Source organism: Annulohypoxylon truncatum (genome assembly GCF_022578515.1).
Source record: "Annulohypoxylon truncatum strain CBS 140777 unplaced genomic scaffold F4807scaffold_4, whole genome shotgun sequence".
NCBI classification, from domain to species: Eukaryota; Fungi; Ascomycota; class Sordariomycetes; order Xylariales; family Hypoxylaceae; genus Annulohypoxylon; species Annulohypoxylon truncatum.
In genome coordinates this window covers 1240772-1254624 of record NW_025953790.1, presented here as the reverse complement: position 1 = coordinate 1254624, position 13853 = coordinate 1240772, and the positions used below count along the sequence as shown (strand labels likewise).

The 13853-nt window shown below is 45.0% G+C and overlaps 5 protein-coding genes across 5 annotated transcripts; 4 read left to right on the top strand and 1 right to left on the bottom strand.

Moving 5' to 3' along the window:
- Nucleotides 1-63: 63 nt before the first annotated feature.
- On the bottom strand, nucleotides 64-3908 carry F4807DRAFT_270747 (uncharacterized protein). Its single transcript, XM_047994568.1, has one exon. The coding sequence runs from the start codon at nucleotides 3834-3836 to the stop codon at nucleotides 567-569; it is 3270 nt and encodes a 1089-aa protein (XP_047858095.1). The 5' UTR covers nucleotides 3837-3908; the 3' UTR covers nucleotides 64-566.
- Nucleotides 3909-4499: 591 nt separating this feature from the next.
- F4807DRAFT_470863 (uncharacterized protein) lies at nucleotides 4500-6227 on the top strand (the record flags this gene model as incomplete). The annotated part of the gene is made up of 3 exons (XM_048002858.1): nucleotides 4500-4617; nucleotides 4705-5096; nucleotides 5175-6227. The coding sequence occupies 3 exons, from the start codon at nucleotides 4500-4502 to the stop codon at nucleotides 6054-6056; spliced, it is 1392 nt and encodes a 463-aa protein (XP_047858094.1). The 3' UTR covers nucleotides 6057-6227.
- A 604-nt stretch (nucleotides 6228-6831) lies between these two features.
- Nucleotides 6832-7553, top strand: F4807DRAFT_456917 (uncharacterized protein; the record flags this gene model as incomplete). Its single annotated transcript, XM_048000965.1, has 2 exons — nucleotides 6832-6942; nucleotides 7002-7553. 2 exons carry the CDS (start codon nucleotides 6832-6834, stop codon nucleotides 7551-7553), a joined length of 663 nt encoding a protein of 220 aa, XP_047858093.1.
- Nucleotides 7554-10593: 3040 nt separating this feature from the next.
- Nucleotides 10594-11801, top strand: F4807DRAFT_411651 (uncharacterized protein). Its single transcript, XM_047996722.1, has 2 exons — nucleotides 10594-10828; nucleotides 10886-11801. Exons 1-2 carry the CDS (start codon nucleotides 10720-10722, stop codon nucleotides 11674-11676), a joined length of 900 nt encoding a protein of 299 aa, XP_047858092.1. The 5' UTR covers nucleotides 10594-10719; the 3' UTR covers nucleotides 11677-11801.
- Nucleotides 11802-12152: 351 nt separating this feature from the next.
- Nucleotides 12153-13701, top strand: F4807DRAFT_411649 (uncharacterized protein). Its single transcript, XM_047996721.1, has 3 exons — nucleotides 12153-12285; nucleotides 12345-13315; nucleotides 13381-13701. Exons 1-3 carry the CDS (start codon nucleotides 12265-12267, stop codon nucleotides 13448-13450), a joined length of 1062 nt encoding a protein of 353 aa, XP_047858091.1. The 5' UTR covers nucleotides 12153-12264; the 3' UTR covers nucleotides 13451-13701.
- The last annotated feature ends 152 nt before the right edge of the window (nucleotides 13702-13853 follow it).

Here is a 13853-nt window from a genome sequence, read left to right as displayed (position 1 = left end):
CGAGGCGCTACTCACAATCGCCCTTAACCTTGATCGATTACGCAAACAATAACAATCGTCAATATATCATTAAATGAAGAGGGGGTTGGAAGGAGAAGATAGGAACGACAATATCTAATTAACATGAAGTTGTTACAACATTTTACCTGCCTTCCATATACGGGACAATCCTTCTCAATTCCATACTAGAAACACAGTCTCAAATCCAATCTTCGAATGCCGGAATATCTTCTGCTGCTTATTCACGCCACGAGCGCAAACGCATGCTTGAAAGCGCCACCATCTCGGCGGTCTATCCTGGAGCCGACCGGAACCCACGACATATAACGGCCACATCATCTGCTATCCCGGCAGTAGCACGTGGAATATCTTTGTGTGACACGCGATGTTGATAAGGGATCTACCGTAGCGCTATGCTACGTCGGTTCGCTGGCAAAACTCAACTAGAATTGACATGGACCTGTTAGCTATCAGCGTTAATGTTAAACAACCTAATAAGTCGGGTGCTATGCACTTGCCTTCTTCATTGTTAAGTCACAACCCACCGAACCAATCTCTCGACGGCCTTATTTCTTTTTTTGCTTCCCATTTGTCATCCGGAAACGTCGAGTTTCCAGTCCTTCGGATCCTGAGAGCTTTTTACTCGAGTTAGTGAGACTTGTCCGGTGCCGACAAATCTGCTCTGCTTCCTTGTGCTTCCCCTGACAAGCAAGCACGACGGCCAGGTTATTCATTCCGATAACTGTGTCTGGATGTTCGGAGCCTAACACTTCCTCACTTAACTCCACTACCTGCAGATTAACTTGTTCTGCCTCCTCATATTTCCCTTCCAAATACAGCACCGTAGCTAAGTTATTCATATAGCTGATTGTATCAGGATGCTTAGGGCCTAACACCTCCTTGCTTAGCTCTAGTGCCTCCCGCTTCATCTTCTCTGCCTTCTTGTACTTCCCCTGGTACTCCAGCACTTTGGCTAGGTTGCTTATGGTAGGAATTACGTCGGGATGCTTGGGGCCTAATACCTTACTCGTTAGTTCAAATGCGCGCCGATTCATCAGGTCTGCCTCCTCATGCTTCCCCTTGCTGAGAAGAATACAGGCCATGATGCTCATACTGTGGAGTGTATCTGGATGATCATGGCCTAACACCTCTTCGCTCAGCTTTAGCATCTGCCGCTTCATTTCTTCTGCCTGGTGGTTCCCTTGGATATGAAGTACCTGGGCTAAATTGCCCATGCTGCGAAGTGTTTCGGGATGTTTGAGGCCTAACACTTCCTTTCTTAATTTGAGTGTCTGTTGGTTTATCTTTCTCGACGCCTCGTATTTTCCCTGACCGCTAAACACGCATGCTAAATTGTGCATACTGTCAAGTGTGTCAGGATCCTTAGGACCTAACAACTTCTTTCTTAGTTTCAATGTCTGCAGGATTATCTGTTCTGCCTCCTGGTCTTTGCCTTGCTTATAGAGCATCCAGCCCAGGCCATTCATGCTGACAAGTGTCTTGGGGTCCTCGACGCCCCATCCCTCCTTGCTCAGCTTTACTGCCTCCCGGTACATATGTTCTGCCTGCTTGTATTTGGCGATTATCCGGTAGCTGTATGCGATGTTGCAGAGTAGTGAACACTTCTCAATATTGCGTACTGATTCCCCTCGGACTTTTAAAGCGATCTGCGCATGTGGCATATACCTCATCCATATGTTCCGGTTCTCATGCGTGGGGTGTGGGTATACATCAGAGAGATGGACGAACAAATTGGTAATGGTTTCTATTCGTTCCTCATTTTGGAGGTAGTTGCGCATTGCCAGCCGTACGAGGCGATGGATATCGAATGAGTCCCCCTGTTCTCGTCTGGCAATAAAGGCGTATCCTGTCAAGACACCAAGTGCTTCTTCCTCTTCGAGTCTATCTTTTCCCGGTGGTAATAGCGATATGGGAATATCCTTTTCTGCTAAAAAGCATATATACTTCAAGTAGCGTGCCGCTAAAGGGTAATCACGGGCGATGTGGTTGAACGAGATAAGCCAAGTCGTGGCAATTGGGTTGGTAGTACCTCGGTACCGGCTCCGGTCCTCGAATTCTTGACTTAAAAGCTTGACTTGAGTTTCGTCAGAGGAACGACAGTGATCAAGGTATCTAGTTGTTGATATCCGTGTTCTAGCCATATACGCAGATGCTTGTTTGATTGCCAACGGCAGATATGCTAGCGAGGCAAGCAATTGTTTCGTGCTTTCCACGTCGCGCATTTGGCTTTCCTTTAAACTTCTTCCCAGCATATCTATCGCTTCGTCTTCTGCCAAATTTTCGATAACACATATGCTCTTCTCATGTATTTCAAACGCGATAGCAACTTCGTGGTTACGAGTCGTGAAAAGGATGGAGCCTTGTCGACTAAAGGGGAGGTAGTCGCGAATGGCGGGACTTGCTGTCCGGCCATAAAGCAGGTCTGCGTCGTCTGCATTATCAATAACTAGAAGCCAAGTTCCAGCATTCTTTTCAAGGGCGGCCTTGACCAGACTCTTGATGTCTGCCTCGTCGTCTTCGATCCCAGGTATATCAAGAACTTTGCCAATATCTCTGTACGCATTCTCAAAACTGGTCATGTTAATAGCCGGGACCCAGAAGATAGAACAATCTTGATAGCGTTCGTAGACCAGGTAAGCTGCTTCTAATGCGATTCGTGTCTTTCCCACGCCCCCTAGACCTTCTATAGCGGTCCTCTGGCACTCGTTTTTCTTTACGCTCGGAGGAATTCTCTCGAGGAGCTGCTCCAAGCTTGATTCTCGTCCGATGAAGTCCCCCTTTTGTTCAAATGGGATCACAAGGTGACGCTTGAATGGTTGGGAGATGATTTCGTGTAATCGGGCTATGGGGTCGTCGCTAGATGTGTCTTCGGCTCCCAGAGGCCAAAACTGATTAGCAACACGTTCAATCTTCGTAAAAGAGTCGTACCCGGAACTTTTCAACTTTTCCAAAAGAGACTTTGGGTTCTCAGACTCGAGCTGCCACTCCTCGGTCCCGTATACGAGTTTGGTGGCCTGAATTAGACCATATTCATTCTCGATCTGACCGTAGTTCTCCTCTTGTCTCTCTCTCATATACTCTCCACCAACCTCAAATATAATCGCTGCACCGTGCAGCATATCCATGACTATTTCATCCTTCCGACACATCGGTCCATGAGCCTTCTTGTAATACCAGTCATGTGCAAGTCTATTGTACATGAAATCCGAACAGGTAGTCACCTGGATTTCAAAAGTAACTCTGGGTAGATCGGAAATTCCTCCCAGTGTCACATGATGGTTATAAGATTCATAACCTCCGAATCGTGAAGCCCAAAGTGGGCCAGGTTGGCGATCGCGGGACCAGTGGGTTGGTGGTTTAGTTGCTTGGAAGCTCTGAGAGATAAGCTCATTTACTATTCCCACATCTTTCGCATATTGCATTATAATTAAGGACCCAGCAAGGTCGTGCATTGTCTCGAATATATCGTTAAGACCAGTGTAGGGGTTATCACGATGTTCTTCCCGTCGGTCGAGTGATTTCTTGACAGACTCGGCAGTCTTCGCCCTACCAAGAACTAAACAGTCGAATCGTTTCCTTTTGAGCTCCTCGCGACAGTAGCGTACAACTTCGTTGACCAATTTCTCATAGTCAGGATATAAACTCGGCCATATCTCTGAATGGAATCTTTCCTTTAGAGGCGAACTATCTTCGGTAGCGGTGTGTGTCGACTCGAAAATCGCGGCTTGCACCTTGCCCCGCACCTCGCGGTACGTGGAGGATAAGGCTGCATCCTCGACTAAATGAATATTCATCTGCGACGGCTGTGACTCCATAGTCTTTTGTTAAACGCATAGTTTCCTACACATTGAAGATATCGAGGTGACTTATATCCCACAATACTGAGGAGATTTAGATAGGGGATAGAAACAACGAGAACCGAGATAGCGAGTGTGTGAGTAACGTGGAAAACTTCATCGTAGGATTTTGATGGCTGGAAAATACTCGACTAGGAGGGTACTTTTCGCTTTTTTTTTTTTCTTTTTTTACTTTTTATTCTCTAGGTCAGCGTCGGAAGTCGGATATGGCTTGTATTGCTTGGTATACATCTACATGTTTCTTCGTGTAAGATACGTAAATATACAAAAGCTTTTCTATAGCTTACCTAGTCCCTTATATCTCAGCTCTGGTGTGGGTTTATTTGTATCCTTAGATGCTATCCATGTGTGTACCTACCTAGGCAATCTTTGGGCGCACCCAATAAGCCAATTATAAGAGTATTCAACCGGCAATCTGCCTTGTATTATTGGTAGGAACCTAAACGTGACAGACGATAGCAGGGAATGAACCCATCATCAGAGGTACCTACCCGAGGTGCCCTAGACGATACATCCTCCCATTCCAAATATTTTCCCGCTAGAACCTTACCCTCCATAAATCTTTGAATATTAAATATTTCTTCTTCAGTTCTTAGACCGTCCTTTATAATATATTTCACTATGACACCGACCAACATTGATCCGTCTTATCGCGAGTTTGTGGGAGCCCAAGTGTGCCGGAACCCATGTTTGAATGGACTCGCGAGTTTTCTCTCTGGTCCTCACAAGCCATTTGGCGGTGTGCCCGTTCACTGTCTTGACTTCTCCCCGAAACATGATACGAAAACAGTAGAGAGAACGATGGCGCTAGACGAATGCCTCTCAGATATATCTCTTGCTCTTTATGCCCCATCAGAGATTTATATGAGACGAATACTATGCATGGAAGACATCGACTCTTACTCAATTGAGAAGCTAGGAACATTACTGGACATCAATCCATTGTTCTTCGCTACTTACATAAGTACCTCTTTCGTGGGAATCGATAAATCACCGTCTCCTCCTCTTATAGCGCTGTTCCCCTCCGCCCTCGCCTCAGATGATTCGCTGCATTTGCATTACCAAAGAGTTATCAATCTCCCTTCATTCCCAGGATCTTCTCGCAATCCATACGAATTCAAAAGTTCAGGCAATATACTTCGTTCTGTGAGGCGGCTTGCGTCACTCTTTGGCACGCATCCCGGCTTGGTACGAAGTTGTTGCTCTATTCTATTAAAAGTTCTTAGCGACCAATCTTGGATATGCAAGTCTTTGATCGAAATACCTACACCTGTGAGATGACACCTAACATCTTAGATAATAGGTTTAATCCTTGTGGATTCTACAGATGCAGATCTGATCATACCTAGTGCTCCTGGGACGCAACATGAACGACATTATGAACGGACCCCCCAAGTGCCTATACAAGGTGGATTCGAAGACTTCGCGGAAATGCCGAAATACTCGCAGTTTCGCCTTTCGGCCAAGAGCGACAGTATACCACAGAAAAGTTCCATTCTCCAGACCATTCTCCACTATTACCGTAACCCACCTCCAAACTTCGACTCAGCCAATCCATCCATAATGGCACTCAGCTATTACCCCTTAAAGATAGTCGGTGCTGAATGGATGACGTATATCCAACTCATGAGCTGCTATGTCAAGTTCTACGAGTATTCCTTTCGAGGTCACGAACACCGCTCCGCGGAAGCCGACATCATTGACTTACAGCGGTGGCGGCGTCGCGGTAAGCAAAGCCTTCATAAACTCTATCTCGTGGAGCTATTTATGGATAAGCACCTTTGCCCTCAACCTACCAAGCCGCAGCTCAATGGCGATATGAAAACTATTCCATATACAACTTTACGAGAGGACTTCCGTTACCTGTCAACGCAGATTGAACATTACAGCCGGGCGTTAGAGTTTATCCTCCCAGTTGCAACTACGACCATGCAATTGGCAGAAGCCCGGCGCTCTATTATTGAGGCTGCCAACGTGCGGTATCTAACCTATATCGCCTTGGTCTTCGTACCGCTCACGTTTGCCTCAAGCCTTTTTAGCATGCAAGAGGGCTTCATACCCGGGCAAGGAAACTTCTGGATTTATGCGACTGTGGCAGTGCCGCTGATGATTGTGGTACTAGCTCTTTCTTTAGTAACTTCGGTTGTTCGTGGACGTTGGAAACAGGTTCTCGAATAAGGAGTGCTTGATATTAGTTTTTCCTCTTAGTTTCCTATCACCCGGCGGAATTGCTCTTCTCGGTGGCAGGCAATTTTATATCTATTCCACGGAGTATAATGATTCTCGTCCTCTACTCTGTTATCCAGTTGCATCTAATGGACCCAACGAAAATAGATATTTGCTCTGACCACTGCCAACATGCCTTAAATATGTCCTAGGATATCATGGATTTGATTCCTATCGAGGTAGACAAGTTTAGGGGATGCCTAACCAATAAGGTGGTAAAAAGGAAAGTAACTTGATTAGGGTGTCCATGGATAGAAGTGTTTGCAGTGGATTAATGATTTGACAGGAAAAAAACTCAGAAAGTACCGATGTACTAATTGGGATTATCCCTAGGGTTAAGGCCAAATAGGGGGTGAAAGGGTCCGAACAAAACATTCAAAGGGTATCAGCCTTAGACCCTACAACTATGAAATTTATGAACATCTAGTATTCCGAGTACCTAACTTTGACCGCCCAACTAGTTTTGGGGGATTTTCCATTCTGAAAACGGACTTTATTTTCGCTTGATACCCCTGCCGGAGCGCTAAGCCCAAGTCTTTGTCCCATTCCGAACGCAATCCGCAAGAACGTCAAAGAGAACAATTATATTCCTGCTCTGTAGATTAAACCAACGATTATCATTAATAATTATTTTCTCTTCGATGGGGGAAAAATTCTCTATTTCTAACTTGGCTACTGTCTACTACTCATCAGAGGCGGGATAAGATCTGAGGACTGCGAAGCAACAATGGGAGACCGATCCGTACACAGTTTCCTATTAGAGGAAAAGCCAATTGTAGAACAGTTTTCAAATACACTACATGGCGCCGTCACCTTCGCGCAAAACGTGCAGAACTCGGTAAGTCAAAGTAAGAAAGCATGTACCTAATCGAATCAGCTAACGCGGTGCACGCACAGCTCGACGATATCAAGGACAACACGAAGCGGCTCTTCTGGTGGTCCTCCACCCTCGTGTGCATCTGCTTGGGGCTCTTCCTCCTATCTCAACTCGTGCGCCTGACCCGCGAGATGAACAAGCTGAACAAGTACCAAGAAGTCTTCAAGAATATGTGGCAAGAAGATAAGGAGATCGAGACATATAGATGGGAACAGGAACGGGAAGATAGGCGATTGGAGGGGTTGAGAAGAGCCGCTGCAAGAAGGAATAAATCAAAGAGTCCGGCTAGAGCGCACTACGCCCGTACCCCGTCAAACCGTGGTGTAAGAGAAGACGCTGAGAACTTGCGTACGTCAGAGCCTCAGCCAACGAGAGGGACAGGGCCATCGCCATTCGGTGCCAAGGTCGACGATGCTCTCAACAGTATGCCACCACCAGGGCCACTTCGTGATGAATGGATCCACGAATTAGCATCTATGACTCAGGAACGCCGACAAGCTTATTATCAAGGACAGCGTGAAGTAGAGGAAGTTGAGGAGGTTGAAGAGGACGACGAGAACTATTGGGGTTGAGCAGCTTAATCGGACGGCTGGATGCTTTGACCTGACAAAGCACTATTCTCATAGAAGCTCTTCGGTATTATGCATACAGGAGCGATGGCTGTCGGTGGCGGATTTTCAACCCCTGAATGGGTACCATAGTGGGAAAATATGTAGCTTAATAATGATTTGAAAGTTAAATAATTATTGATATACTTTAAAAAATTCGAATAATTATTAAAAATTAAATAATTATTAATAATATAAAAATTATTATTTATATTTATAATTAATAAATAATTATTAAATTAAGTTTTTAAAATTATTAATTAAATAATTTATATAATAATAAAACCGACGATAAATTATAATTTTTTTATAATTTATTTATTATTTTATAACTTTTAAATTTTAATAAAATTTTTAAAGTTTTAATATTTTTAATATTATTTATTTTTTTTTATTTATTTTTTTTTATTTATTTTTTTTAATTCTTTTTATTTATAATAATAATAATAATATTAAAATTAATATTTATTAAAAAAACTTAAGATTTTTTTTTATATATATATATATATATATATTTTTATATATATATTATTTATTTATATAATATTTTATATTTTTTATTAATATTTATATATTAAATTTATTTAATATTTTTTTATTAATTTTTATATATTAAATTATTTTAATATTAATATTAATAAATTTATAAATTTATAAAAATTAATAAAATATAATAAATTTATAAATATATAAATTTATAAAATTATAAATTTATTATTACGATAAAATAAAAAATTTACGAATGGAAATTATTATTTATTAATTAAATTAATAATTATTAAAAAACGAAAATTATAAGTCGAATAATTTTACGATATTATAAATAATAAAATTAATCCGTTATATTTATAAATATATAAATTTATAAAATTATAAATTTATAAATTATTAAATTAATAAATTTATAAATTAATAAAATTAAAAATTTATAAATTTATAATTTATAAACTTATAAATTTATAAGCTTTATTTTTATTTTTATTAATAATAATAAAAACGAAAATAAAAAATAAAAAACTTATTTAAATATATTTTTTAATAAATATTTTAATTTTTTAATAATTATTTAAATTTTTTAATAATTATTTATATTTATTAATAATTATTTATATTTATTAATAATTATTTATTTAATAATTATAATTAAATGAAAGTATTATAATGATAATAAGTTATAATTTTTACGGAAAATAAATTATTATCCGATAATGGGGGTTCCCGGTAGATAGAAGGAATAAAAGGAAGGCACCAACAGGCCTAATAGGAGTCGAACCTAAACTACCTTTTATCCCTCCACCCAGTATCTAGACCAGGGCAGGGAAGTGACGCCCCCGGCGGCACTCTTAAAAGAGATTCAGGCCGCACGCCATGGGATCGAACCACATGGCCGATGCTTAAAAGCGACGCACTTACCACTGCACTGCCTGGACGAAATCACCAGATAGAAGGAATAAAAGGAAGGCACCAACAGGCCTAATAGGAGTCGAACCTAAACTACCTTTTATCCCTCCACCCAGTATCTCCGGTATGGTAATTATGTAGTGGTGTTATTATGGAGTGTTAAGGCATGTATCCGTAAACCGCCTTCTTGAATATATCCATTCAAACTATAGTTTGATACTCATGTGCACTTCGCTATAACCGTATCTGGAGGAGAATGAAAGAATGTAGTAGCCAGCGCCCGTGCCGCGCATGTGATTAATTGTCAAAGCTATCCGGGTCACCGATCTGGCGGTTTCAATACTTCAGCGCGCCACTCGCAATACAACCCATAATATCTTAGCCCCTCTGTCGTATTGTGTCATCATAAGATCGAGGTTAAAGATTCAAGGGTCCCTTGTAGGAGTGGTGATAAATACGGTCTCTCTTGCGATTGGTCCTGCGACTGGTCCCGCCTGGATGGTTACCTAGGTATCTCCTTCGCAACGAACTCCCTTCAGTTCGGCATTGCAGAACGTGAACCTATTCGTCTGCCAGTTCGACGCAACAATCTTCATAAGTATTCTGAGACGGTCCCGAACGTTCCTCAGATATCATAAGTATCAGCCAAATGGCCAAGACCTTAAAATTAATTTCTGAGTTTCTGGAGATCTTATCATGGAGATCTGAGATCTCCGGATTTGCGCCTACCGCATCGTTAGCCGCTCATCATGTTATGCGTTAGTGAAGGGACACTTTCGATAGGGTTGTCAGCAGCGCTATCCGAATGCGCATAACATGTTCGCAAACAAGGTTCAAAAAGAGACCTCAATGAAGTAGATTAGAAGCTCACCGATTGGTCAATCAGTTTTGTTTCAGTTCCTTAGTAAAGAGATTTTCCCAGATTTTCCCAGGGGATGTTTGAGCCCCTGTCGCTACGTCTTATAAATGTGAGAGCCGCAGCGACGTCTTGGCAGTTGTCTTGGCGGACGGTAGGCAGAGGCTACAGCGAGCATGTATGTGATAATATTTTGAGTCAAGTGTTGATACGAAATTGAAGACAATGTATCAATAGCTGAAGTTCTCGGCTGTACTCCTCAAAGATATATTTTCGCCGAGTGTAATTCGAAGTTGTATCGGTATGCGGCTATCATGAATTTGAGCGAGGATAGATCTTGCTATCGCTATTGCGAGAATTGCGGAAGATAGCGGGGAATATTGGGTGTGGAAGAGTTCGAGACGTAGCAACTTCAAACCCGTAGCTGTGGCTGTGTCTTTTTAGGGAGTGTTTAGTTTGAAGTCGAAGAGAAACCCGTCTTTAGCGAGGCCCGAAACGTGGGGAATCTCGTATACTCGAATGCGATTGGCTGCACAATTACTACATGGACGGTGTTTTGTCCATCGTTTCGAAACATCGGATGAATACTACTCACGAGATAGAAGCGATTGGTCTAATGTTGGTGTAGCGGTGAAAATATTCACATTTGAGAGATGGGCCGGTTGTGGCCGGTTGCTTTTGCTTCAGTTGAGACGGTGTATATAAGACTCAATGGGAACTGATGCAAGTGAACATCTCTTCTCTCATCAACACCAAGCTACAACTTGAACTTCACACTTAATTCTTTTTTTCTTCTCATTCTCTTTTATTCCGATAGCCCTGGCGGCGTTTTCTTACCATTCCTATTCATTAATCAATATATAAGCCGCCAGAATGCGCTACTCACTCATAACCGCCTCTGGCTTACTCGCCGCCGTTTCCGGACATGGCCTCGTAACATCAATCAAGGGAGCTAATGGAGTGACAATGCCCGGCCTTAGTGGTAGGTCAACTAGGAACCATCGTACGCGAAGACAAGTTTACTGACTAGCAATATCAGTTGCCGATGGCACACCACGAGACTGCACCACCAACGCATGCGGCTCACAAGCCGACACCGCCATCATCAGGGACCGCGAGATCAGCAGCGGCAAGGCCTCTCCTCTCGGCCGAACCCAAGGCAACGGCCCCATCGACGCGGCCACAATGATCCAGAACTTCATGGGCGGCCAAGCTGCCCCGACCAACAACGGCTCGGCCGATTCGGTCGGTGTCGAAGACCAGATCCCGGCAAACGCGGGCAAGCGAAGCAACCTCTTCATCCGCGGGCTCGGAGACTTGCTCGGGGGCCTCACCGGCAAGAACGGAGGCACGAAGACCCAGACGGCCCAAGAAACATCGGTCGCCGCCAGCGCCGGTCAGGGCGCTACCTCCGGCCTGCCCACCTCGGCGGACGATGGGTCGGTCACTATGACGTTCCGACAGATCAACCAGGACGGCGCCGGGCCCATAGAGGCCGCCGTGGATGGGACTTCGGGTGGTACGCAGGAAGACGCATTCAAGACGGCTGACGTCACGCAAGACGTGCCCGGCTCGGGGCTCCTGGGACTGTCCCTAGCCACTAACACGGACTTCCCATTGACCGTGCAGATGCCTGCGGGCATGACTTGCGACGCAACTGTCGGCGGCGCCAGCAACGTTTGCGTCGTGCGAGTCCGGAATAACGCCATCGCCGGGCCGTTCGGCGGGTCTGCGGCTTTCACCCAGTCCCCTGCTGCGCGCAAGCGTGCTTTGAACTACCGCATGAAGATGAAGCGTCAGACAGAGCAGAACCGCCGCCTTAGGAAGTAAGGGCAGTCTTGCACTATAGGACGAAGGTTACGAAGGCGTTGGGACTCGACGGGTCGAGAATGAATATTTGGGTCCATAGTTATACCTTGTGTGTTTGCTAATAGAGAATTCTGGTGATTCTTCAATATTTTCGGTACGAAACCAAGCCACCGTGATTCTTAGAATGTTCGGGATCTACTACTTAGGGCATCGAAGTTTCAGTTCATTTCCACCTACATGCGAAAGTCTAAGAAAAAGATGAGTCCAAGAACGCCAGGTCTATTAATACATCAATACACATTCAGCTGTCCCGTGCCGTGTTGATCTAGAAGCAAAAAGAAGCAAAATCGGGAGTGAGCTGACGTCTTAGGGAATTAGGTAGGGCGTTAGCGCGTTACTAGCGCTGAAGCTCGGTCCAGTTCAGCACGAGCCATCGCGTATCCCCCTCTACTAGATCCCGTAAACAGCCCTAAAGGTACGCGTTCTAGGCGCGTCATGTCTAGCAATACTTAATGTCCTTCTATGACAACTTATGTCAACATAATTCCCTACGCTTTTGATCAACTTTCATACATACCTAGGTAGAATCACAAACATCCAAAACATACTATGTCGAATAACTCTCGTGCTGTATAGTGACACCTACACGCTACCTGATATGAGCTAGCTCAAATGCTAACAAGTCCCAGGTGGGGCGGCCGGCCCTCCAAGACGCCAGTAATCGGGTGAATCAGACGCCCATTCTCCCGCCGCCGAACCCGTACCTCACGAAGGCGGCCGCCAGCCAACCTCCTGCTCCCGCTCCGGCCCCGGCCACCGCAGCCTCTACCACAGCCCCCAAACCCACCAACAGCAAGAAGCGCAAGTCCGCCACGTCGCTAGACGACGACATCGCCGCATACAAGCGGAGCCTGGACATCGACACCGACGGCATGGCCATGGACAAGACCTGCAAGCAGGTCCGCGCCCTCATCAACAAGCTCCTGGACAACGGCATAATGAAGAAGACCGAGTTCTGCGCCGCCGTCGGGTGCAGGCCCGTCAACCTGAACACGTTCTTGTCCAAGAGCGGGTCCATGGACGGGCAGTTCAGCAACGTCTACGACGGCGCCTGGGCCTGGTTCAAGCAGCGCGAGCTCGCCGGCCTTAAGATGCCCGATGTGAAAAGGCGGCGGACGGCGGAAGCCAATGCTGCCGCTAGGGCCGCCGCAAGCACTTCCGGTGCCGCGTCTGGACCGGGATCTCGCGGAGCTAGCAGGGCGATGGCACCGTCTACCCCCGTGGTTGATATCAGCAACGTGCACCTCCCTGGCGAAGAGACGGACGAGGTGCCCGTGTACGACACGTGCGACGAGATCCGGAAGAAGATAACGAAGCACCTGCAGACGCCGGGCGTGACCGCGGCGCAGTTCTGCCGCGACATCTACGCGCAGCTCTCGCACCCCAGCATCAAGCCCTTCCAGTCGAAGCAGCTCAACGACTTCCGCAACAAGAAGGGGCCGAACGCCGGGTGCATGAGCAAGGTCTTCTACGCCGCCTACGTCTACTTCGAGAAGAAGCGGATCGCCGAGGGCAAGCCGAAGAGCCAGCACCGGCTCAATATGGAGCGGATCTGGGCTGACAAAGGGGGCTTTGATCTGGAGCACGATGACCGATGCGGGTGAGTCTAATTCCGTTATATCTTTTTTTGATTGAGGTTTTTTTAACTGACATGACTGGTGTTAGTGTTTGGGTTGGCCCCGGCGAAACTTTTACGGTGGATCAATATGGACAACTGCATTTCCACCAGAGGTAAGATGTTTTCCATCATCCACATTGCGGTTTTGGGTAATGGATAGGTTGTGAGCTATTGTGGCTTTGGGAACTGGAATGGTTTGTCAATATGTCGGAGCCCAGGAACTTGTATAACAAAACGACGGCAACATTGATATTAGAAGTCAGCTGCTCAAAAATATATCAGTTTTGTATAATTCACGGCCTCTTGCTAGGCGCGAGCGTGATTGCCATTTCCAGCGAGTTGAATGAAAATGGAAGATCCTTATTGGCCAAAAATTATTGGCATTCTTTTAGTACTATTTTTATTACGTTAGATGGGCCTACACGTTATGGCCATGCCCTGAACGATGACCGTATTAATTACGTCCATACTAGCCAATGGTCCGGTGGGACGGCGGATCCATTGTCACAGAGGCCGTCTT

What these genes read in the sequence shown, in the direction of transcription:
- F4807DRAFT_270747 (XM_047994568.1), bottom strand. Translation starts at nt 3,836, where the DNA reads ATGGAGTCACAGCCGTCGCAGATGAATATTCATTTAGTCGAGGATGCA.
- F4807DRAFT_411651 (XM_047996722.1), top strand. Translation starts at nt 10,720, where the DNA reads ATGCGCTACTCACTCATAACCGCCTCTGGCTTACTCGCCGCCGTTTCC. An exon ending in GACAATGCCCGGCCTTAGTG is followed by an intron (nt 10,829 to 10,885) that starts GTAGGTCAACTA and finishes TAGCAATATCAG; the next exon opens with TTGCCGATGGCACACCACGA.
- F4807DRAFT_411649 (XM_047996721.1), top strand. Translation starts at nt 12,265, where the DNA reads ATGTCGAATAACTCTCGTGCT. An exon ending in TGTCGAATAACTCTCGTGCT is followed by an intron (nt 12,286 to 12,344) that starts GTATAGTGACAC and finishes AACAAGTCCCAG; the next exon opens with GTGGGGCGGCCGGCCCTCCA. An exon ending in GAGCACGATGACCGATGCGG is followed by an intron (nt 13,316 to 13,380) that starts GTGAGTCTAATT and finishes GACTGGTGTTAG; the next exon opens with TGTTTGGGTTGGCCCCGGCG.